Source organism: Chelonia mydas, chromosome 1 (assembly GCF_015237465.2).
Source record: "Chelonia mydas isolate rCheMyd1 chromosome 1, rCheMyd1.pri.v2, whole genome shotgun sequence".
NCBI lineage: Eukaryota > Metazoa > Chordata > Testudines > Cheloniidae > Chelonia > Chelonia mydas.
In genome coordinates, this window is record NC_057849.1 from 188268856 (window position 1) to 188292202 (window position 23347).

Below are 23347 nucleotides of genomic sequence, written 5' to 3' on the forward strand. Positions count from 1 at the left end.
TAACTCCCAGCAGACAGCATCTTTAACTTACACCTAGGATGCAACGTTCCCCAGTGTGACAATCAGGGTCCAGGCACCTCAAAAGTTTACTGGACTATAAGGAGGGGAAGAAAAACCCTTAGTTATCCATCTGTAACGGGGTCCCTGCAGGGCCCTCCTGGCTCCTGCCCCCACTGGGCTCAAAAAGTCACATAGAGACCTGGTGCAGTGCTCACCTGGTGCTTTTATTTACAGGGTGTGTTCCCACCACCTTTCCACCATACACATAGTCCCCTTCTTACATGTAGTCCACCGGCCCGAGAGAGGGGGCCAGCTATCTCTCTCTGCTTCCCCTCACTGCCTTTCCTCTACTGCAGCATCCCTCTTTCCAGCTCCTTCCCCGGGGCTCTTATCCAGCCCCAGCCTGATGAGACAGCAGCTGTTCCAACTTCCCCAGTCAGTGCCAGGTGATCTACCCAGCTCCAATTCACCTCCCTTAATTGGAGCTGGAGTGACTGAAGGTTGGCTAAGCAGTTTTCTGCTTAGCACCTTGTCACAGCATCACTGAGGGGCAGAGGGGAAAGCACCCTTTGAGCCTGTGAAAGTTGGATTCCCTATTCTGGAGGGCTAGGGATACTATAACCTAATGTAAATAAGAAAAGTGCTTAGGCAAAAGGTTGTCACTTGCTAAGATTAAGTTTTAGTCACTGGCAATAGTTTCTAACCATCAGAGGAGTGAAGTTCTGGAATAGCCTTCCAAGGGAAGCAGTGGGGCAAAAGACCTATCTGGCTTTAAGATTAAACTCGATAAGTTTATGGAGGAGATGGTATGATGGGATAACATGATTTTGGCAATTAATTAATCTTTAAATATTCATTATAAATAGTCCCAATGGCCTGTGATGGGATGGTAGATGCGGTGGGATCTGAGTTACTACGGAGAATTCTTTCCTGGGTATCTGGCTGGTGAATCTTGCCCAGATGCTCAGGGTTTAGCTGATCACCATATCTGGGGTCAGAGGAAATTTTTCGCCTTCCTCTGTAGCATGGGGCACGGGTCACTTGCTGGAGGATTCTCTGCTCCTTGAAGTCTTTAAACCACGATTTGAGGACTTCAATAGCTCAGACGTAGGTGAGAGGTTTTTCGCAGGAGTGGGTGGATGAGATTCTGTGGTCTGTGTTCTGCAGGAGGTCGGACCTTAAAATCTATGAAGAGTGTTCTGGTTTGTTTTTGGGTTTTTTTGGTAACCATAACTGTCTCTTTTTCTTTTGCTTAGTATCACTTAAATCTCCATGCTTTATTAATAATAATAATTTTCATTTATTTATTATTTAACAATAATTATTTGTTTTATTATAAAACCATCTCAGTGCTGTGTCTTAAAATGAAGTGTGAATCTTCAGCTACCCTAGCAGTCTGATCAAATCCACACAGACATACCCCTAGAACCTTGAGCAGGGATATTCTATCTGTTACCCAAGATCCATAAACCTGGAAATCCTGGATGCCTCATCATCTCAGGCCTTGGCACCCTGACAGCAGGATTGTCTGGCTATGTAGACTCCTTCCTCAGGCCCTACGCTACCAGCACTCCCAACTTTCTTCGAGACACCACTGATTTCCTGAGGAAACTACAATCCATCAGTGATCTTCCTGAAAACACCATCCTAGCCACTATGGATGTAGAAGCCCTCTACACCAGCATTCCACACAAAGATGGACTACAAGCCGTTAGGAACAGTATGCCCGATAATGTCATGGCAAACCTGGTGGCTGAACTTTGTGACTTTCTCCTCACCCATAACTGTTTCACATTTGGGGACAATGTATACCTTCAAATCAGCGGCACTGCTATGGGTACCCGCATGGCCCCACAGTATGCCAACGTTTTTATGGCTGACTTAGAACAACGCTTCCTCAACTCTCGTCCCCTAATGCTCCTACTCTACTTGCACTACATTGATGACATATTCATCATCTGGACCCATGGAAAAGAAGCCCTTGAGGAATTCCACCATGATTTCAACAATTTCCATCCCACCATCAACCTCAGTCTGGACCAGTCCAGACAAGAGATCCACTTCCTGGACACTATGGTGCTAATAAGCAATGGTCTCATAAACACCACCCTATACCGGAAACCTACTGACCGCTATACTTACCTACATGCCTCCAGCTTTCATCCAGACCACACAACATGATCCATTGTCTACAGCCAAGCTCTACGATACAACCGCATTTGCTCCAACCCCTCAGACAGAGGCAAACACCTACAAGATCTCTATCAAACGTTCTTACAACCACAGTACCCACCTGCCGAAGTGAAGAAACAGATTGACAGAGCCAGAAGAGTACCCAGAAGTTACCTACTACAGGACAGGCCCAATAAAGAAAATAACAGAACGCCACTAGCCATCACCTTCAGCCCCCAACTAAAACCTCTCCAGTGCATCATCAAGGATCTACAACCTATCCTGAAGGATGACCCATCACTCTCACAGACCTTGGGAGACAGGCCAATCCTTGCTTACAGACCGCCCCCCCAACCTGAAGCAAATACTCACCAGCAACCACACACCACACAACAAAAACACTAACCCAGGAACCTATCCTTGCAACAAAGCCCGTTGCCAACTGTGTCCACATATCTATTCAGGGGACACCATCATAGGGCCTAATCATATCAGCCACACTATCAGAGGCTCATTCACCTGCGCATCTACCAGTGTGATATATGCCCTCATGTGCCAGCAATGCCCCTCTGCCATGTACATTGGCCAAACTGGACAGTCTCTATGTAAAAGAATAAATGGACACAAATCAGACGTCAATTATAACAACATTCAAAAACCAGTTGGAGAACACTTCAGTCTCTTTGGTCACTTGATTGCAGACCTAAAAGTGGCAATTCTTCAACAACAAACTTCAAAAACAGACTCCAACGAGAGACTGCTGATTTGGAATTAATTTGCAAACTGGATAAGATTAACTTAGGCTTGAATAAAGACTGGGAGTGGATGTGTCATTACACAAAGTAAAACTATTTCCCCTTGTTTATTTCCCCCCCTACTGTTCCTCACAGGTTCTTGTCAACTGCTGGAAATGGCCCACCTTGATTATCACTACAAAAGGTTTTCCTCCTCTCCCTCCCCCTCCGGGCTCTCCTGCTGGTAACAGCTCACCTTTCCTGATCACTCTTGTTACATTGTGTATGGTAACACCCATTGTTTCATGTTCTCTGTGTATATAAAATCTCCCCACTGTATTTTCTACTGCATGCATCTGATGAAGTGGGCTATAGCTCACGAAAGCTTATGCTCAAATAAATTTGATAGTCTCTAAGGTGCCACAAGTACTCCTTTTCTTTTTGATCTAGGCTCTGTCTCATTTGGAGGTAGCAAACTTGGTGATTCTTTGAGTGTCCAGTGAGAGGGACTTGGCACTACAGGGAGATGTCTCTGGGGAACTCGGGAACTAGATTCACTGATTGTTACCTGCAAGACAAGGTTTGGACTGGAAGTCTTGAAGAGTTTGCTGGCAAGACAGATGAGCAAGACAGATTAGCAGCAGAAAAGCTCTCATCTAGTGAGGCTGAGAGGGGTAACATGGTGGCTCACAATTTTGGGTACCCCAGGCAGGACGTCACACCCAGAGAGGTGTGTTCCATTTGCACACAGAGAAAGGGTGTGGCAGTGGAAGACCAGTGTCAGTAGATAGCTAAATATTCCTATACCCCTCATCACCATAGTATCTGAGCATCTGTCAAGCATTAACGAACAACAACCTGGTGAGCTGGGCAAGTAAGTTATCCCCATTTTGTTTTTAACAGACAGGGACCGGGTCAGATGTACCTCTAAACATGACGACACCCTATCTAGCGCAGTTTACAGCGTCAAAACCTTTGCATGGCTGCACATCTCCTCCTCCTCGTCCTTCTCCTGGAAAGAGCAAATCCTGCCTGCCAACTCCACAGGCACAACTAATGTGGTTCCACTGAACTGGTATGAGGGAGGCAGGATGCTGGGAGCACAGGTGGGGGCCTGCACCTTCTGGGACCTTCAGACCATAGGGCTCCTTCTACACCATGCAGGAGCGTAAAGGGCCTAGGGAAGTGCATCTGTGAGCATGTAGATCCACTGGCCTGAAGAGAATGAGCATAGCATAGCAGACTAGCGGAGGGAAGAGGATTTCACGCCCTTCCAGCGTGTGTCTCCTATAGAGCACGCTGGCAAACAGCCAGCACTGGGGGCTGAAGTCTTCAGGCTCATCTCTCATGAGCTATCTACAGTAGCACTATTTGCAAAAACTTAACACCGGTGTTGCCACTGAGTTGGGGCCGTACCCAATACAAGGCTCTGGCAGCTGCTTGTCAGAAGGTTTAACTAACTCTATGTTAAATAATCACTGGAAGCCAGTGAAGCCTTCTTTGCACAGACTCCCATCCACTCTAGAACCAGTGGGAATTTTTGTCTCAGCCTGAGCAGAGTAAATGTCCACTTAGCCGCACGGAATACATTTAGACTTTCACATCACTTCTCAGTAAGCAGAGTTTCGCTATAACAGAGTTCACTATCAACTGGTTTCATGGTGCATAAAGATAATATATTTAACCTACATACATTATCCTTCAACTTTGGAATGGAAACAATCAGCCCCAAGCCAAGTGAAGGAGATAAATGACAGCAAAAAAACAAACAAACAAAAAAAACGAAGAAAGACTGAAAAACATAAGATGAGAATCAGTACTGGAGATCATTCCCCTGTTGTATTTAAAGTCTCTAACAAGTACTTTTGAATTGTCTGAATTCCAGAATAAGTTTCCAGATATCCCAAATCATTGTACATGGAATCCTGATTTTACCAAAAATACTCCTTTCAGACACGGTATTGCTAAAGCTATTTCCTGGTGACAGTTTTTTGAATCTGTAAAACCATATCGAATACTGTTAGAGCTCAGTATTGCTTTCACGTGCCTTTTAAAGAGCTGGGGAGAACAGTGAGGAAGGAACCCAGGGCACGTTGTGGAAATAGTCAACTATGCATGTGGAGTGAGGAAAATAGTTTTCCATCTGATTGGAAATGCAGTGGAGCTAAAAGGATGTTTTCAGCACACTTAGGCTCAGTTCTGTTTTCACTCTGAAACTTGAAGCTGGGCAAGATTTGCCTGTTTCCAGGTTTGGTTGTCAACATTTCTCACAGCTCTCCAGTGATTATATCCACATGTGCTTATTTGTCCAGCACACCAGGATGAAGGCATCTTCAGAAATAGAAAAACCTGTCACTGCATAAATATGCTTGTGGTGTGATGTTGCAGCTAGTGTGGTGAAAGAGTATGTTTCATTCATTCTCAGACAATCTTGTTACTAATAACTAACTAATAATTTTCTTCCACAATTACTTTTGGAGGCCAAACATGTCAAGTTTTAGCCTACAAGGAATTTATCTTATAGTTGAGGGGCACAAAGTGGCCATTTGAAATCCAAAGTTAGTAGGGCCAGGGTAAGTGAGATGGGTCATCCAGTTTGTCTTTTAATTACAGATTGTGCAGAGCAACCCAAAAGCTCATTCCCACTAACCTAGCCTTAGAGCTTCTACTTGAGTGTAACAAAAACTGAAGCTAAATAAATTTACAGCTGTGTGTCTGTGAGTGATGGCTGAGCAAACTGGATACAATTAACTTAGGCTTGAATAAAGACTGGGAGTGGATGTGTCATTACACAAAGTAAAACTATTTCCCCTTGTTTATTCCCCCCACCCCCCCACTGTTCCTCACACGTTCTTGTGAACTGCTGGAAATGGCCCACCTTGATTATCACTACAAAAGGTTCTAACCCCCCCCCCGCCCCCGCTCTTCTGCTGGTAATAGCTCACCTTACCTGATCACTCTTGTTACAGTCTGTATGGTAACACCCATTGTTTCATGTTCTCTGTGTATATAAAATCTCCCCACTGTATTTTCCACAGTATGCATCCGATGAAGTGAGCTGTAGCTCACGAAAGCTTATGCTCAAATAAATTTGTTCGTCTCTAAGGTGCCACAAGTCCTCCTTTTCTTTTTGTGGATAAGACTAACACGGCTGTTACTCTGAAACCTGCTAATTAAACAGTGTTCACTCATACTGACCAATGTATATTCATAGATTCCAAGGTCCAAAGGGATCATTGTGATCATCTAGTCTGACCTCCTGTTTAACATAGGCCATAGAAATTGCCCCATATCATTCCTCGAGTCTGTGTAGAAGACACCATGCATGTTTCATATGTATTACTCGAATTTTAAATGCCATATCAGCGACAGTTGCAAGTCTTTGCACGTACACCTTACCTCTGTGCACTAACTCATTCCATGTAGACTTTCTGACTCACTAGACCTGAATCAAAAGGTATGTGCAGTATGTGGCAACAAAGGCATTGGACTCACATATAGGATGAGCCTGTAAATTGGTGTTGTGTTATACAGCAGCCTCTCTTTCGCAATCATCATCTGACTAACCACAATCGTCATAAAAGTTCTTAAGGTGTGTTCATCATTTCCCTTCTTTCACGTACAGACTTCTTGCCTAAGGACAGAAAATAAAAAACAGCCCCAGAGTAGCAATGGAAGAGACACCCTGTATCAGTTCTGTATTTAAATAGGGTTTCATAACAATGTTATTTCAAAACAGTAAGTCAACCAGGCTGGTTGTGTTATTCATCTAATATTTGTTTCATAAAAAGTACTACTGGGTATTAACTCAACATTCAAGTTGATAAATCATGCTCTGAATTTTTAGCAAATGCCCAAGTGTGGTTGAAATTTCCTCCTAATTTAGGAGACCTGGGTTCTACTCACAAGTCTTCTATGTGAGTCCATGTGGACAACTCTCCACCTCTTTTCCTCATCTAATAATGGGGATAACAATAATGCCTATGCATTTGTGTTAAGTTCTCTTAACTCTATGGATGTAAATGTATAAATACTAATATACCTAGGTATTTACCCAATAATTCATTCTCTGTTACCTGAACACCTTGCATTGTGCTATTGTGCTTCTATTAAGTATCTCCATGTGCTTTATAAGCATTATTCAATTAAACATAATGATACCTTTGGGAGGTATGTACTGTTATCCCCACTTTCAGATGGAGAAAATGAAGTACAGAGAGGGGAAATGATTTGCTCAGGTTACCTAACAAGTGGCAGCTCAGGGGACAGAAGCCAGGAGCCCTGACTCCCAGTTCTCTGCTCTAACCACACTAACACACAGCTTTACATATAAAGTAAACCTTTTTAATTTCAGAGCATGGGATAATTACATCTAAAATCAACCTTCTTTTAGAACAAGTCTGTGAGCCAGTAACTTTTTGACTATCCTGATCATTCTTCTCAACTGTTCCTGAATATAGATACAAGTTCACCTCCACTTGATGCAGACACACTTTGTTACACATAGTGTGGAGCAGAAATGCATGTTCATGAAACTCAGGTAACTGATAAGCATATGCAGGTTTAGATTAGGTAACTAATCCCACATGGTAACATGTAACTAAATCCCACGTGCTTTAATTTTTTTTTTCTTGTGCTGCCCTTTGTTTTGGACCTTGGCAAAATGAGATGTCTGTTCCCTATTACTCCATTTCAGCTCTCGGTTAGGTTTCAATCAAAAAGCCCAGTCTCATGTGAATGGTTGACCTCTCTGTCACCTGACAGCAATTGGAAGAATCACTAACAGTAAGTGTTACTCAACTTCAGAGATATCCAATATTTTTCTTAACTCCAGGCTACATGTGGAATGAGAACAGCTGGCAATCACACCCCAGGTTTCAAGTTGGCTTTCCTTCAGACAACATGAAGTGTGTACCCGCCCCAGCTAAGGCCTGTGTGCTACAACCTATCTTAAGCGGCAAGTATTTCAGCCATGTGTAATTCAGGAATGTGGTCATGTTTAAACAGCCAACCACAGGTTTATGGCAACAGCAGAACCTTTTTCCTCAAGGTAAATATAATTTCTTACAGAACAAACAACTTTTTTGTAGGTTGGTTATATTCTTAGTAAAGTTTATCTATATTTTTCTGACAGGTGTGTGAATTTAGAGCTGCTGAACTGTGTCAATCTGACAGGCACAGAAAGCCATGTCTACTGTCCATCCACAGAAGAGGTACAGGCATCTGCAGGGCAAGTTCTTCCCACCAGTGTGCCTCAAAAACCCATTCTGGAGGAACACCTTTAGGAGTGAAAAGATAATTAGGTTGCCATGGGCTATTCAGGGACTGACCTCTCTGCTTAGAAGTGGCTAATGCGATACATGGTGATCTCACTTGACATGGGCACCCATTCAGTGAATATTAGATTAAGAATGCCCCTCCCCACCAATTTCATTTCAGACAGGCCTCTGTAGCAATCTATTCAGTCACTATTAACCCATCCTGGACTGTAACCACGTACCACAAGGTAATAGGCTCTAGATAATAATACTTTTTTATTCGCCAGTCATTTAATCCCTTCCCCTCCTCTCCATCTTCTATATACTTAGTTTTATTAAAATCCGGAAACTGGAAGCTACTGGTAAAGTACCTAGAACAGGGATGGGCAAAATTTTTGGCCTGAGAGCCACATCTGGGTATGGAAATTGTATGGCGGGGCATGAATGCTCATGAAATTGGGGGTTGGGGTGCAGGAGGGGGTGAGGGCTCTAGCTGGGGGTGTGGGCTCTGGCTTGGGGCTGAAGATGAAGGGTTGGGGGTGCAGGAGGGTGCTCTGGGCTGGGACTAAGGGGTTCAGAGGGCGGGAGGGGTTGGGGTGCAGGAGGGGGTCAGGGGTGCAGGTTCCAGGTGGTGCTTACCTTAAGCACCTCCCAGAAGCAGCGGCATGTCCCCACTCTGGCTCCTACACGGAGGCGCAGCCAGGCATGGCCAATGCCTTGGCTGCCCCTATGCGTAGGAGCTGGAGGGGGGACATACCACTGCTTCTGGGAGCCATGCAGAATGGGGCAAGGCCCCGACCCCACTTCCCAGCTGGAGCACCAGAATGGGGTAAGCCCTGGACCCCGCTCCCCGGAAGGAGGTAGAGGGCCGGATTAAAACATCTGGAGGGCCGGATGCAGCTCCCGTGACGTAGTTTGCCCACCCTGACCTAGAACAAAAGAACAGCCATACTGGGTCAGACCAGCAGTCCATCTAGCCCAGTATCCTGTCTTTCAGTAGTGGCCAACGCCAGGTGCTTCAGAAGGAATGAATGGAACAGGCAATCATCAAGTGATCCATCCCATCATCCACTCCCAGTTCCCGGCAGACACCTGCAGATACTGAAAACAAACTTGTGGGGAAGCTGGTTTATTCCACACACTGAATACCTCCCACAAGTTCAGAATGGGTGAGCAGAATCTAGATCACTAAGGGCTAGTCTACACTGGCAATGCTAAAGCGCTGCCCCGGCAGCTCTTTAACGTGGCTTGTGCAATCATGGCAGAGCACTGCGAGAGAGCTCTCCCAGCGCTCCAAAAAAACCCATCTCCACGAGGGGCACAGCTCCCAGCCCTGGGGCACTGTCTACACTGGCACTTTACAGCACTGAAACTTGCTGCGCTCAGGGGAGTGTTTTTTCACACCCCTGAGCGAGAAAGTTGCAGCGCTGTAAAGTGCCAGCGTAGACAAGCCCTAAGACTATCATAGAGGGTATCAGTAGGGGGCTCCTTCAGATCAACCAGGGCCCAAGTTTCAGAGTCATTATCATTTCATTTTCAACTGGAGTATGAGCATGGTGTTTTCTTACCCGTGCTCCAGCAGCTGAAGCTACCTGAATCTTCAACCAAGAAGCCAAATGGGAAAAATGATCCTGCTTCAATTCCAAACAGTACCTGGAGTTCATGCATTGGCGCACAGTTCTTTCTAAGACCCAAGTTTAATTGAAAATGGTTATTATAAATGTAAGCACATGTTAACTGAAGATTGAGCAGATAAATGCTCACACACTACCCGCAGGCCAGAAGGTATTGGGTTTTCAATAATGACCAGCTAATTACTGGTAGATAATGTGGTACAGCACATCTAATACACAGGCCTCTGAAATCACTTGGGTTGTTTTCTGCTTATCTTACATTAATATTTTATATAAAAGGAAGCTAGGAAACTAAAATCTTTATATCATTCTGTGAAAAAAAAAAAAAAAAAAAAAAAACCAACCCCAAACAAAAAACACCAAACAAAGCAATCAAAACTCAGAAAATTGATTCAAAGCTCGATCTCTTTTGGGTCAAAATAATAAACTACACTGGCCACACAGTAAGATTATTAACAAGATGAAGTTGCCAAAGTTTATTTTCAGGGTAAAACCTCCAATCCAACAACGATAATTTTTGAGTAAAATTTAAAAAAAACCCCAAAAACAGCTGTCAGCCCAAAATTTATTTGCTCAGTTAAAATGAGGCATTAATGGTTTTACAACACACACGATTGAATTAGGCAGATGGGTAAGGTCCATGGTGCCAAAAGAGAAGGAGAAGAGAAACTGCATAAAACACTCACAGAAGAAAAGAATGAAATAATTATTTTTTTCTTGGAAGATTTAAACAAAATATATTTACAAAAAATGACTAGAAAATGCATTTTACACCAAGCAGAATCCAGGCTCTGCCAAAAGTATCCCTGTTAGACACAAACAATACTTGAATGTTCCATAATATATTGTTTTTAATAAGACAGAAAATGTAGCAGTTCAATTTCAGAGAGATGCAGACAGCAAAGAAATATATCAGAAGGCTGACAATAAATAAGAGAAGCACAATGACAATGGATAAAATACAGTACACAATTTCACTAGATTGTTCTGAAGTTTATGTTACTGGTCTGGTCCCTAAGGTCTATATTTTCTGTCAAAATATGAGAATATGTGTGGATAGCTAAATATATGTACTTCCCCCTCCCCTCCCCCCATATTTCTTCTTTCTCAGTGTGGTAGGGAGTTAAAATAGGGAGCTAATAGGGAGCTAAAATAGGGAGCTAATAGTCCTAGGGCATCACTGGAAGGTATTAAAGTACACAATTCTGTATACTATGCTCTAGATTTATGGGGAAAACCTTCATTTCTGTTTGACTAATTGTGATAGCATGTATCATGTTCTGCTGTTTTGTTTTTTTTTAAAGTAAATCAGAATTTGCAGGCAGGCCCAGTTGCTCAGTGAATATAGCTGCCCACTTCCTTGACCCTTCATACAGCATCACAGATGCCAGGCTCAGTCTCTGAAGAGAAATACATTTTTCATTGCTCTTACATGCCCCCTAGTGATAACTAATTTGAGACAGAAGTTAACACACCCCTCTTGTCAACAGCCAAATTCTGTAAATAACGACCATGCAACAGGAGGGGGCTTAAATAAGGGGAAATGGAGGCCAGGAAGGAGGCAGGACTAAGTGGTGTAAGCATTTAGTAGTCTTATGCACATTTCATTTGTCTGAAAATAGGGCTGGGAATCTCACAAGCACAAAAGTTTCTCAGATTTCCAACACTTTCAGGTTTAGATTGCCAGATTACTGAACAAAGAAAAGGAGGACTTGTGGCACCTTAGAGACTAACAAATTTATTTGAGCATAAGCTTTCGTGAGCTACAGCTCACTTCATTGAATGCTGCAAGTCCTCCTTTTCTTTTTGCGGATACAGACTAACACGGCTGCTACTCTGAAACCAGATTACTGTGCAGTATTTCACTTCTCACCCAAACCAGAAAAGGCAGAAATGAGAATTTCCTTCTTCTTCTTCCCCTCCCAAAAAACCCCCAACCAAACAAGTTTTAACTGAGTTCAAATTTTGGGTAAAGTTTTAGGTTATTTCTTATTTTGTCCAAATCAGTTCATCTGTTCCTGCTAAAAACTCCACTCAAAATTGTCCTAACTTTTGCCTTGAGGACTGATCCCTTGGTAAAAGTCTTTGGTTGAGTTAGGACAAGAAAGAGTAAACTCATATTCCGATACCTGAGTCTCAGTAAAAATAAATAGAAATATACATTCTGTATAGCAAGGTGACAAGTCTGATTCTAATACACACACAACACACTCTCCTATCAATTTTCATTTGTAGTCTATTACCAAACTAAGTATTTATGTCCTATAGTTACACACTAACAATCCAAAAGCGTCTCCTGTTTGTTACAACGTGTATAGGCTATCCCTACCTGTAACACACATATGTATAGAAAATAAATACATGACAACACTAGACAGGAAGAAAATCCAACTTTGGATCTAGACCCAGATTCAGTCTCTATTATGGGCCAAACCAAAATCCTGGATCCAAAACATCCTTTAGCTTTGCTACTCAGACCCATCTCTAATATGTACACACTCTGACACATTAATAAAGTGCCTCAGGTGTGACATCCCAGGTGCCTATTGTCTGTGACTAACATTGCATCTGTCTTTATGAGTAACCCCTGAGTGACACAGCCACGAATGATTTAGGGCAGTTGTTCCCAAACTGTGGGCCATGGAACACTGGTGGGTCTGCAAGAGCTAGTTAATCCCATGGCGCTAACTCTCCTTGTTTCCACTTGTGGACCCACCTTAAGAAGAACCTAAAATATATACTTTCATAATATTTCTTTTCCTTATATGTAAATGCTGTCAATGCTTCAGGCATATTAATAGGGAGGTGGTCTGCGCCATCAGGAAATGCCAGGAGAGAGGTGACCTATGTCTTAAACAAGTTAATAAACTTTGACTTAAGTCTCACCTCATGAAGACAGTGATAATAATATGTCTATCTATGTACAGGTACATTGCTTTTGATGGTTTTGTTACATAGATTCTTATTCTTTAAAAACTGCATTTCATTGAAATATTATACCCCACACAGCTGCCAGTAACATTCTATGCAACTTTTTATACATAGTTCTGAACAGAAGAATAAGTCAAACACAAAACACTATTCAGTCCCTTTGTGCCACTGCCTCTCCATTGTTTGCAATTAACATTCACAACCCAGTTCAGGGCATGAAGTGATTGAAATAATAAGGTAGTTAATGGAAGACTTATGCACAAACATGCACACACAGCCTTGTGGAGCTTCTTTTCTGCGCTCGGCTGCTCCCTGAGCACCCACACCGTCGTCATGGTGGCAGCTTTCGCAGCAGTTCTCTTGTGATCATGCTGATGTTTTACCTTTTTACAAGTGTATTTTAGTGCTTTGTAAAGATGCAGGATTAGAAAAGATGCAGCCCTGTACTTGACAGCTATATATCCACTAAAACACATACACAACACAGGCAACGGGGGTGCAGGCTTCCCCCACACTGCCCCACCAGCATGCCTCAACCCACTTCCAGGGAGGCAGTCTCAGTGTTCAGCCAAGGGTTTACTGTCAGCTGTGATAGTGGGTTTTACCACGTGAAGACCTATCCCCTGTGCTGAGACCACCCAATCCCTCCACATGGGGCCAAACATCAGCCGGATATTAGTGACATTTCTATCACCATGGATTCAAATAATTTTCCATTTAAAGTTTCTTTTTGCCATGCTACCATCCTTATGCCTACACTCTCAGTAGTGCTTCGTACCCTGTATGTCAACACAGAGCAGCCAATAGCACATAAATCCAAAAGTTTCTTGAATACATTAAAAACAAACAAACAGAACCTTTGGTTCCCACCATCCACTTTTCTATTTAAATAAATACATTAGGAGGGCTAATAACACAGATCCATTACTTTGAATACTCTATACAAATATTACCTATCTAAGCCTGATAATTCTCTTTTGAGGTAGTTACATACAGTACAACAGATTAGCAGATTAAGAACTAACACAAATACAAGGTTATACGTATGCCTGTGTGCAGGGCTTAAATTCAGCCAGAGCTGTCCAGACCAGAGCTCTGGTAAGTATTTTCAAACCCCCTTGGAGTTTTTATAGCATGTGAGGATGGGAATGGGAGTTGGGAAGAGGGGGTGGGGGAGGGGGGGAGAAGAGCCTCTGGGAAATACTCTGAGAATTTAAACCCTGCCTATGTGTAATTCAGTCATTTAGTGATCATGCAAATATTTTCTTCATTCCTGTTTCATTTGCGTTCACTCTGCATGAGTTTTGCTTTGAGTTCTGTGCTCAGACAATCTCTATATCTAGAAGTGGGCATAAGCCACAAAGTATAGACCCCAAAGTTTGCTCTGATTGTGGGGTTTTGACTTGATCTACAAGAGAATTTGGGCTAGCTGCAAAATTCAAATCTCTAAGTGAAACTCAGTTGAAGCCATCATTCTGCATATGACTTGGCATTAAAAGTAGGGCTGGTCAAAAGACATACTTTCTAGAAAACATTTGAAGGAAACAAAATATTTCTTTTGTTTGAACTATTTGTGCAATTGTTTTAGCTAAACAAAACCTTAAATTTGTGGATTTTTTTAAAAAAAAATATTTACGCCATCTTCTCTCACTTTTTTTCCCACTAGAAAATGAGGAAAAAGACATGGTGATGGTGGGAGGCGGGGGAAGACACAAAAAGTCAACCCTTCAGTTTTTCATAAGAAAGATTTAGCTGGAAAAAACATTTTGAACAGCACTAATTAAAACCATGCAACACAAACAGATAAATCATATTAAAGCTTGTTAAGAACTTGACCAAAGTTCCCATGTGGAAGGTTTGCAAACCTCTAGCTGAACCCAACTCTATGTGGTTTAGGGCATTAAGTATAGAGCCACCACCATGAGAGAAACAGCATGGAAAAAGCTGCAGCTACTATCCGACTGGGTGAGGGAGCCAGAGGGTGAGGGGATGGTCAGGTTGATAATTTTTTCCTAAACTGTTTGTCAAAACAATCACTTTTCTTATAAGCAAAATAAACTTAAGTCTTAACAGTCATTCTTAACCCCGCTGATAATTAGTTCACTAGCAGCAGTTTGTAGAAAGGTGACTGAACAGCAGATGAGCCATCAATTGCCCAGTTATTTTGGGGGTAAAGGACAACTCTCGGAAAGACTGTAAGAGTGCATCAGCTTCATGGGATAATCAAAGTGCTGAATTTATTTTGGACATCCATGCTGCAAAAGAGTAACCGCCTCATGCTATGATGTTGCATAATTACACAATGTTTTGAACTGTAGATCAGAGGCTTGAGTCTTAAGCTTTCCAGACTACTGTACCCCTTTCAGGAGTCTGATTTGTCTTGCATACCCCCAAGTTACACCTCACTTAAAAACTACTTGCTTACAAAATCAGACATAAAAATACAAAAGTGTCACACAGCACACTGCTACTGAAGAATTGCTTGCTTTCTCATTTTTACCATATAATTATAAAATAAATCAATTGGGATATAAATATTGTATTTACATTTCAGGGTATAGTATATAGAGCAGTATAAACAAATTGTCTGTATGAAATTTTAGTCTGTACTGACATTGCTAGTGCTTTTTATGTAGCCAGTTGTAACACTAGACAAATATCTAGATGAGTTGATGTGGCCCCTGAAAGACCTCTGTGTACCCCTAGCGGTACATGTACCCCTGTTGAGAACCACTGCTGTAGATTAACATGCCCTGACAATGCAACAATGTGAAGATACAAACTGTGCGATGTATCATCATAGAATCACCCAACCCTCCAGCTGTTTTATTTGTCTGGATTTGTCTTGAAAGAAGCAAGTTTTTGTGCATAAGTAGAGTACTACTGTGGCCATAATGAAAGCTTTGCCCGTTGCTACTTAATGCCCAAACCTTAGGGTTTCTAGTCTACCGCCAATGGAAAGTAGTTACTCTTAACATGAAGTGTGCTAACAGAGCCCTCAATGTTCAGTTGAATTGTTCAAAGTTTTCATTACAGATTGAGCCAGTGAGCCAACACATTTCCCTGTTGCTCTAGAATCTAATCCTTCATTTTCAAATGTCTCTAGCCCTCATGGCTCAAAAGATAACCTTTACATTATGAGCTGAGTGCGAATTTATCCAGTGATGTCTGCCTGACTCAACAGAGAGCCTGAGATGTCTCCTCTCAAATCTGTTAACTTTCCCTAATTCATCAGTGGAGTGTCAATGCTGAAACATAATTTAAAAATAAATATTGTCAACATTTTGCTGCCGATCAAAACAAACAATTAAAAAAAACATGTATGATCATGTAATGAGGATCAGCACAATTTGTGAGCGGCATCTTATTCTGCCATCATAAGTGGGTGCAGCTTGGGAGAATTCTATCAGTTATTCCCACCCCTCCACTCCCTGCATCCCAATTTGCCTCGCAGAGGAAACTCAGGTTAGGAACTCAATGTCTCAAGTAAGCTACAATCCTCACAGTGACTTTAGGGTGCATTTTGAGCAAACTTGGGTAGGTTCAAGTTTTTGGGCACAAAATGATGTGAAAAATGACCAGATGCCAAACAAAAAATAGCAATTTTTGTGGTCGCCTCCCCCCCCCCGCCAATGAAGCCTAGGGAATGAAAAACCAAGTGAATTGAAATTGAGGTAGGAGGTAAGGTCCACACGAATGAAACCACCAAAGTTTTGACTAAACTCCATTTTACAGTTTGCTACACTGTGTCTCAAAGCTACATACAATGAACAAAGCCTGCTGTGTAACTAATGTGCACATAGCAGCCTTTTGTGCAGAGCTTCCTCCCACCCACAACCTTTCAAGAAAACTCAACAGATTTTTTTCCCCCAAACTTAAGTAAAGTGCATCTGCATCCTGCTCTAATGGAAGTCCCTTAAAATAAGAGAGAGACTGAAAACAAAACTTTGGAGTCAAAAGCCCCTGAGAGTTGTAAGTTTAAATCCAATCTCCGCACCTCGGGCTCATCTCTGTTTAAACCACTGAACACAGTGTAAAAGCTTCCCTCTGAGGTAGCTTCCAGTACGGCATAAGAGATACAATAGCAACTGGTAGCTGAGACCAGCACAGCTCTGAGTTATGTAGCAAAGTGGAGGATCGTTTTTGGCTGGTCTGGTAGAACTGCTCCCGAGGATCAACACCAATTCTTAGCCTGACGCACAGGATGAACACCCACAGGGAGTCTAGTTGCCGGGGGAGACACCGCTGCCAATTGGTTACATCTGCTGTAGTGTCCGGCCTCCTACTGCCAGGCAGACAACAGCTTGCTGTACTGCAGCAGATGTGTGCATAACAGCGTCAGCAGCACTCGGACACTGCTTAGTGTTCAGGTCAGATCCATGCAGCAATGGATCCTGATGTGAATGATTTTCAGCACGTTTTCCTCAGAAACTAGGTTTTTGTTTCTTAAAAAACAAAATCCAAAACACCTAAATTGAGATTTACGTTGAAAAGCTGTTGACATGGATGAAAGACTCCAAATCCTCCTCTCAGTGGATGAGCGCTGATCTTAGAGTGACAGAACAGTCAGGATTTAGTCACAGCTCGGTGCCCTTCTAAAAGGAGGTCGTTTAATGCAATAACAGTGGCAGCAAAGTCAACCAGCTCCACAAAGTCTGATGTAATTATGTTAACGCCCATAACGCCTGGCTTCTGTCTCTTTACCCAGTTCAAAATCATAGGCAGGTTCCTAAAGAAAAAAGAGGGATAAATATGTTAACCAATATAACACACTGGTATGGAAGCACCTTGATTTTGCTCTACATATAACATTTTGTCTATGAATAGCATGTTTGCACAGTATCTTTTAACCCCAAAGTAGCAAACTAAATATATACTGCATCCTTAAAATGCAACCACTTCTGGGGAGAAGGGTGGCAGAAAACAGCACACTGCACAACCATTTTGGGGGCAGGGGGTGGGGGTGGGGAATAGAAATATTGGCCAAAATCACCAGTGCAAACCAGTGCTCTTACAAGACATACTATAGGATTCTTAAAAAGAAAAGGAGGACTTGTGGCGGCTTAGAGACTAACAAATTTATTAGAGCGTAAGCTTTCGTGAGCTACAGCTCACTTCATCTTATGCTCTAATAAATTTGTTAGTCTCTAAGGTGCCACAAGTACTCCTTTTCTTTTTACGGATACTGTAGTGTTCAGTACACGGCTGACACGGCTGCTACTCTGAAACCTGTCATTATGTATAGGATTCTTCATGACTTCACTGAACAATTAGGACCTCAGAATTTAAGGTCCTGCAATGGTTTCTTTGTTCTTGTTTTGTCTGAGTATATACCAATCTGAAGGCTTAATTAAAAGCAATAGGTTTTGCATTATTACTTAAATCATAATAATTAGAGATGAATGAAATGATTTGGATTACTAAGAAGTGAAAATATTTCCAGTCATTCCTTGAAAAGAACTTGAACCAAAGGTTTGCATAAGTTTTTGTTCTCCTCTAACACTACAGCAATGAGGTTTCCACGGGACAGAAGACAGAAGTAACTAATCCCATGAGTGCCATAGTGTGCCTGTTGTTTTACAAGCAGATAGAAAGACAAGCTGTCTGCCCCTTGGCGCTAGCAATCCCGAGAATAAAAATAACAACCCACAAAGGAAGTTATCAGTAAACAAAAAGAAAGAGATAAAGGCAAAAGAGTAGGTATTCTCATGAAAAGCCAGTCATTTGTAAATCACTGTTGATTAATTTCAAATGTTTCTTCCCCATTAGTTAGAACTTAATGGTTTAATACTCATGTTTAGGGCCAGCATTATCAGAATCAGAAGGCAGAGGTCCATACAAAGTTGTACAGCCAAAATTGAATGTACAGAACAGGCAGTTCCCATTCAACTGTGTATAAACACTGTGCATGTGGTTGCAAGCAGGCTTTAACTTGGGAAGTATCTGGACTCTGTTTTTAACTGCATATCATTTCAAGCCTTCAGTGTTTAAGCAGAACGTCTCAGTGACTTCCTTAGAAAGTTGTGCTTAAAACCTGATGACACGTTATGGATCTGTATTTGAATTATTGTTGGAACAGATTTTAATATTTGAATTATTGTTGGAAGGCCTCAGGGAAGTAACTAATTTTAAGGAGGGATTTGCTCCATATGAAACAGACATTATTAAAGCTCCTGGAAATGATTTGAAAATTAATTTACTGATGTTTGTGAAGTGTTTTGAGGATGAGAAGGGTCATGTGAGTTTTGAGACATTCTTATAATACTGCACATTTAATATATACTATAGAAGAACCACATTGTATCCATGCGAATTAAACACTTTATTAAGTATCTTCAGTTAAGATTAAGAAACAATTTTAAATTTGTAAAGCTTTATTCCTTAAAACACATGCCTCTCTTAAAAAAGCAAGGTGGGTGAGGTGATATCTTTTCTTGGACCAACTTCTGTTGGTGAGAAAGACAAGCTTTCGCGCTTACACAGAGGGCTTGTCTTCACATACAGCGCTGCAGTGGCGCAGATGTACGAAAGTTTTAACGACAAAAGTGCCAGTGTAGACAAAGCCTTAGCGAAGACACTACCTATGATGAGGGTGAGGGATTTTCTCCCATCAGCACAGGTACTCCACCTCCCTGAGAGGTGGCAGCTATGTCACCGGGAGAAGCTCTCCCGGTGACATCATTCAATTGAACTGGTGGAGACAGCACGATGTCAACGCGAGAGGGGGACAGTTATACCAACTTTAGTCTGTAGTGTAGACTAAGCCAGAGGTCTTCTTCAGGTCTGGGAAACGTACTCAGAATGTCACAGCTAACCAGAAGATGGAACAGATTGTTTAGCACAAGTAGTTGACACTCAAGGGACCACTCAAGGTGAAGTGGCTTGTTACCCCTCTAGTCATAGGGAGGCAAAGGAGGAAAGAGAAACAGCTGGGGTGGCGGTGTTTGTTGGTGGGTTATAGGTTGTTGTGATATGATTTTTAGTGTCAAGCAAAGTTATGAATTTAAGCTCCCAGGCTCGTCCTTTTTGTGAAAAGTGTTCACCCATAGGTGATGTGATGTTTTTGTCTTTTATCATTTTCCTGTGCGAGTTCATTCAAGAGACAACACACCTTTCAAGATCCATGGGTCCTACACATGCCTATCACAATATGTGGTGTACCTCATCCAGTGCACGAAATGCCACAGTAGCAAGTACGTGGGTGAAACCTGACAATCACTATGCTCTCAAATGTTCCACCTTGTATGTACTTGCGACACTCTGAGTAAGTTTCCCAGACCTGAAGAAGAGCTCTGTGTAAGCTCGAAAACTTTTCTCTCTCACCAACAAAGGTTGGTCCAAGAAAAGATATCACTCACCCAACTTGTTTTTTTTAAGTGTCATGTGTTTTCAGGAGTAAAGCTATACAAATTTAAAATTGTTTCTTAATCTTAAAGATATTATCTCACCCACCTTGTCTCTCTAATATCCTGGGTCTGACAGTGCTACACATACTCTTAAAGAAAGCATTTTAGCGCCATCTAGTGTTTAATGTACAAAAACCAAACTGCAATCTTGGAAAACAGAGGAGGTTCAAAATATTTGGATCAGATTACTTGTATACTAACATTATTTCATTATTTGGCTTTAGACATTATTCTGTCAGACTAAATTCTGTGGAGAGGCAAGAGACTGGAACTCCACGTCCTAACTTCAACCATAGGAACTTCAGAATTTCTATTATGTGGATGTTTTAGATTCCAACCCTCTGGGCCTTTGAGGAGGGTTTTAAGAAATAGAATCACAGAATTGTAGGACTGGAAGGGGCCTCAAGAGGTTTTCTAGTCCAGTCCCCTGCACTCAAGGCAGGACTAAGTATTATCTAGACCAGGAGTGGGCAAACTACTTTTTAAGCCAGCCCACGAGCTCCTGCACCCCCAGAGCCCACACCCTCAGACGGAACCTTCACCCCTTCCCGCACCCCTACCCTAGCCCTGATTCCCCTCCCGCCCTCTGAACCCCTCGGTCCTAACCCAGAGCACCCTCCTACACCCCAAACTCCTCTTCCCCAACCCCACGCCAGAGCCCGCACCCCCATCCCCATCCAGAGCCCTTACCCCATCCTGCACCCCAACCCCAATTTTGTGAACATTCATGGCCCACCATACAATTTCTATTCCCCGATGTGGCCTTCAGGCCAAAAAGTTTGCCCACCCCTGATCTAGACCATCCCTGACAGGTGTTTGTCTAACCTATTCTAAAATACTTATAATTATGGAGATTCCACAACCTCCCTGGGCAATTTATTCCAGTGCTTAACCACCCTGACAGCTAGGAAGTTTTTCCTAATGTGCAACCTAAACTTCCCTTGCTGCAATTTAAGCCCATTGCTTCTTGTCCTATCCACAGAGATTAACTAGAATAATTTTTTTCTCTCTCCTCTTTCAAATCACCTTTTATGTACTTGAAAACTGTTAAGTCCCCCCGCAGTCTTCTCTTCTCCAGACTGAACAAAGCCAATTTTTTCAATCTTTCCCGATAGGTCATGTTTTCTAGACCGTTAATTATTTTTGTTGCTCTCCTCTAGACTTTCTCCAATTTGTCCACCTCTTTCCTGAAATGTGGCGTGCAGAACTGGGCACAATACTCCAGTTAAGGCTGTATCAGTGTGGAGTAGAGCAGAAGAATTACTTCCCATGTCTTGCTTACAACACTCCTGCTAATCCATCACAGAATTATGTTTACCTTTTTTTTTTCCCCAACAATGTTACACTGTTGACTATATTTAGTTTGTGATCCATTATGACCCACAGTTCCCTTTCCACAGCACTCCTTCCTAGCAGTCATTTCCCATTTTGTAGGTGCGCAATTGATTGTTCCTTCCCAGGAGGAGTACTTTGCATTTGTCCTTACTGAATTTCACCCTATTTACTTCAGACCATTTCTCCAGTTTGTCCAGAGCATTTTGAATTTTAATCCTATCTTCCAAAGCAGTTGCAATCCCACCCAGTTTGGTATCATCTCCAAACTTCATAAGTGTAGTCTCGATGCCATTATCTAAATCAGCGTTTCTCAAACAGGTCCGCGAGGGCACTCCAGGGGGTACATGGGCCCTGCTGATCAGCTCCTCCCCCTCCCTCCCAGTGCCTTTGCAAGCCGGGGAACAGCTGTTCAATGGTGTGCAGGAGGTGCTGGAAGGGAGACGGAGGAGTCAGGATGGGGCACACTCAGGGGAGGGCGCGGAATCATGTCTGGGGCCACTGGCCACACTGATCAACTCCTCCCCCACCTCTCCCAGCACCTCTTGCATGCTGGAAACAGCTGATCAGGGGCATGCAGGAGATGCTGGGGGAGAAGGGTAGGGGGGGGCACTCGATGGAGAAGGCAGAAAGAGGAGGGGCATGGGTGGAGCGGTGGTAGGAAGAGATGGGGCAGGAGTGTGGGCTTGGGGGAAGGGGTGGAGTCTGGGGCTGAGCAGAGGGGCTTGGGGGTCTGCAAAAAATTTTAAAATGAAAACGGGGGTCCTCGGGTTGCTAAAGTTTCAGAACTGCTGATCTAAATCATTTTTGAAGATATTGAACAGAACTGGACCCATGACTGATCCCTGTGTGACCCCACTTGATACAGCCATACAGCTTGACTGTGAACCACTGATAAACCATACCCAGAAAGTAGTTTCTAACCAGTTATGCACCCACCTTATAGTAGCCCCATCGAGGTTGCATTGCCCTAGTTTGTTTATGAGACCGTCATGCAAGACGGTATCAAAAGCCTTACAAAAGTCAAGATATACCACATCTTCTGCTTCCTCCCTAAGGCTTGTTACCCTGTCAAAGAAAGCTATTAGGTTGATTTGACATTATTTATTCTTGACAAATCCATGCTGTTACTCATCACCTTATTATCTTCTAGGTGTTTGCTTGCTTGCTTATTTGTTCCATTATCTTTCTGGGTACTGAAGTTAAGGTGACTGATCGGTAATGCCCCAGGTTGTCACTGTTCCCCTTTTTAGAGACTGACATTACATTTGGCCTCTTCCAGTCCTCTGGAATCACTCCTGTCTTCCATGAATTATTGAAGATAATTGTTAATGGCTCAGTTATCTCCTTGGATTTATTTTATCAGGCCCTGGTGACTTGAAGCCATCTAACTTGTCTAAGTAATTTTTACCTTGTTCTTTCCCTATTTTAATTGATGTGGCAAGGGGGTGTTTTAGGAAAAAAGCAGTAAGTACCACTAGAAGAAACAGCGATTTTTCCCAAAAGATTTAGAATCTGGGTGTTATGAACTTGGGACGGAAGATTCAATGACAGTTTTCCAGAAAATCAAAGGCCATATGCTAACTGGTTTCCAGTGCTGCCCATTTCATTGTTTTATGTCCAGTTCAGTAGGTGATATGGTGATTTTGACAATCAGACTCACAGTAACAGCTAGCACCATTGTTACTAACTGCACAGGACTAGATGCCAGTCTGTATGTTGCCCTGACAAGTCCAAGCTTTGATTATATGGTATGAGTAGAGCTAAAAAGAGTAAGATTTCAGGCCTTAAACCACAAAAAGGATCACTATTCACTCTGTGATTTGGAATATAGGCTACACAATGTTAATATCACACAGCAGAATCATTTGGGTCCGATC

The 23347-nt window shown here is 42.5% G+C and overlaps 1 protein-coding gene across 1 annotated transcript in view; it reads right to left on the reverse strand.

The window, feature by feature from the left end:
• Positions 1 to 10242: 10242 nt before the first annotated feature.
• The window catches only part of PLCXD2 (phosphatidylinositol specific phospholipase C X domain containing 2), a 34442-nt gene continuing 21337 nt past the window's right edge, over positions 10243 to 23347 (reverse strand). Inside the window, exon 4 of the mRNA XM_037907368.2 lies at positions 10243 to 17458. Coding sequence (XP_037763296.1) covers positions 17296 to 17458 — 163 coding nt within the window. The 3' untranslated portion in view covers positions 10243 to 17295. The remainder of the gene's footprint in view (positions 17459 to 23347) is intronic.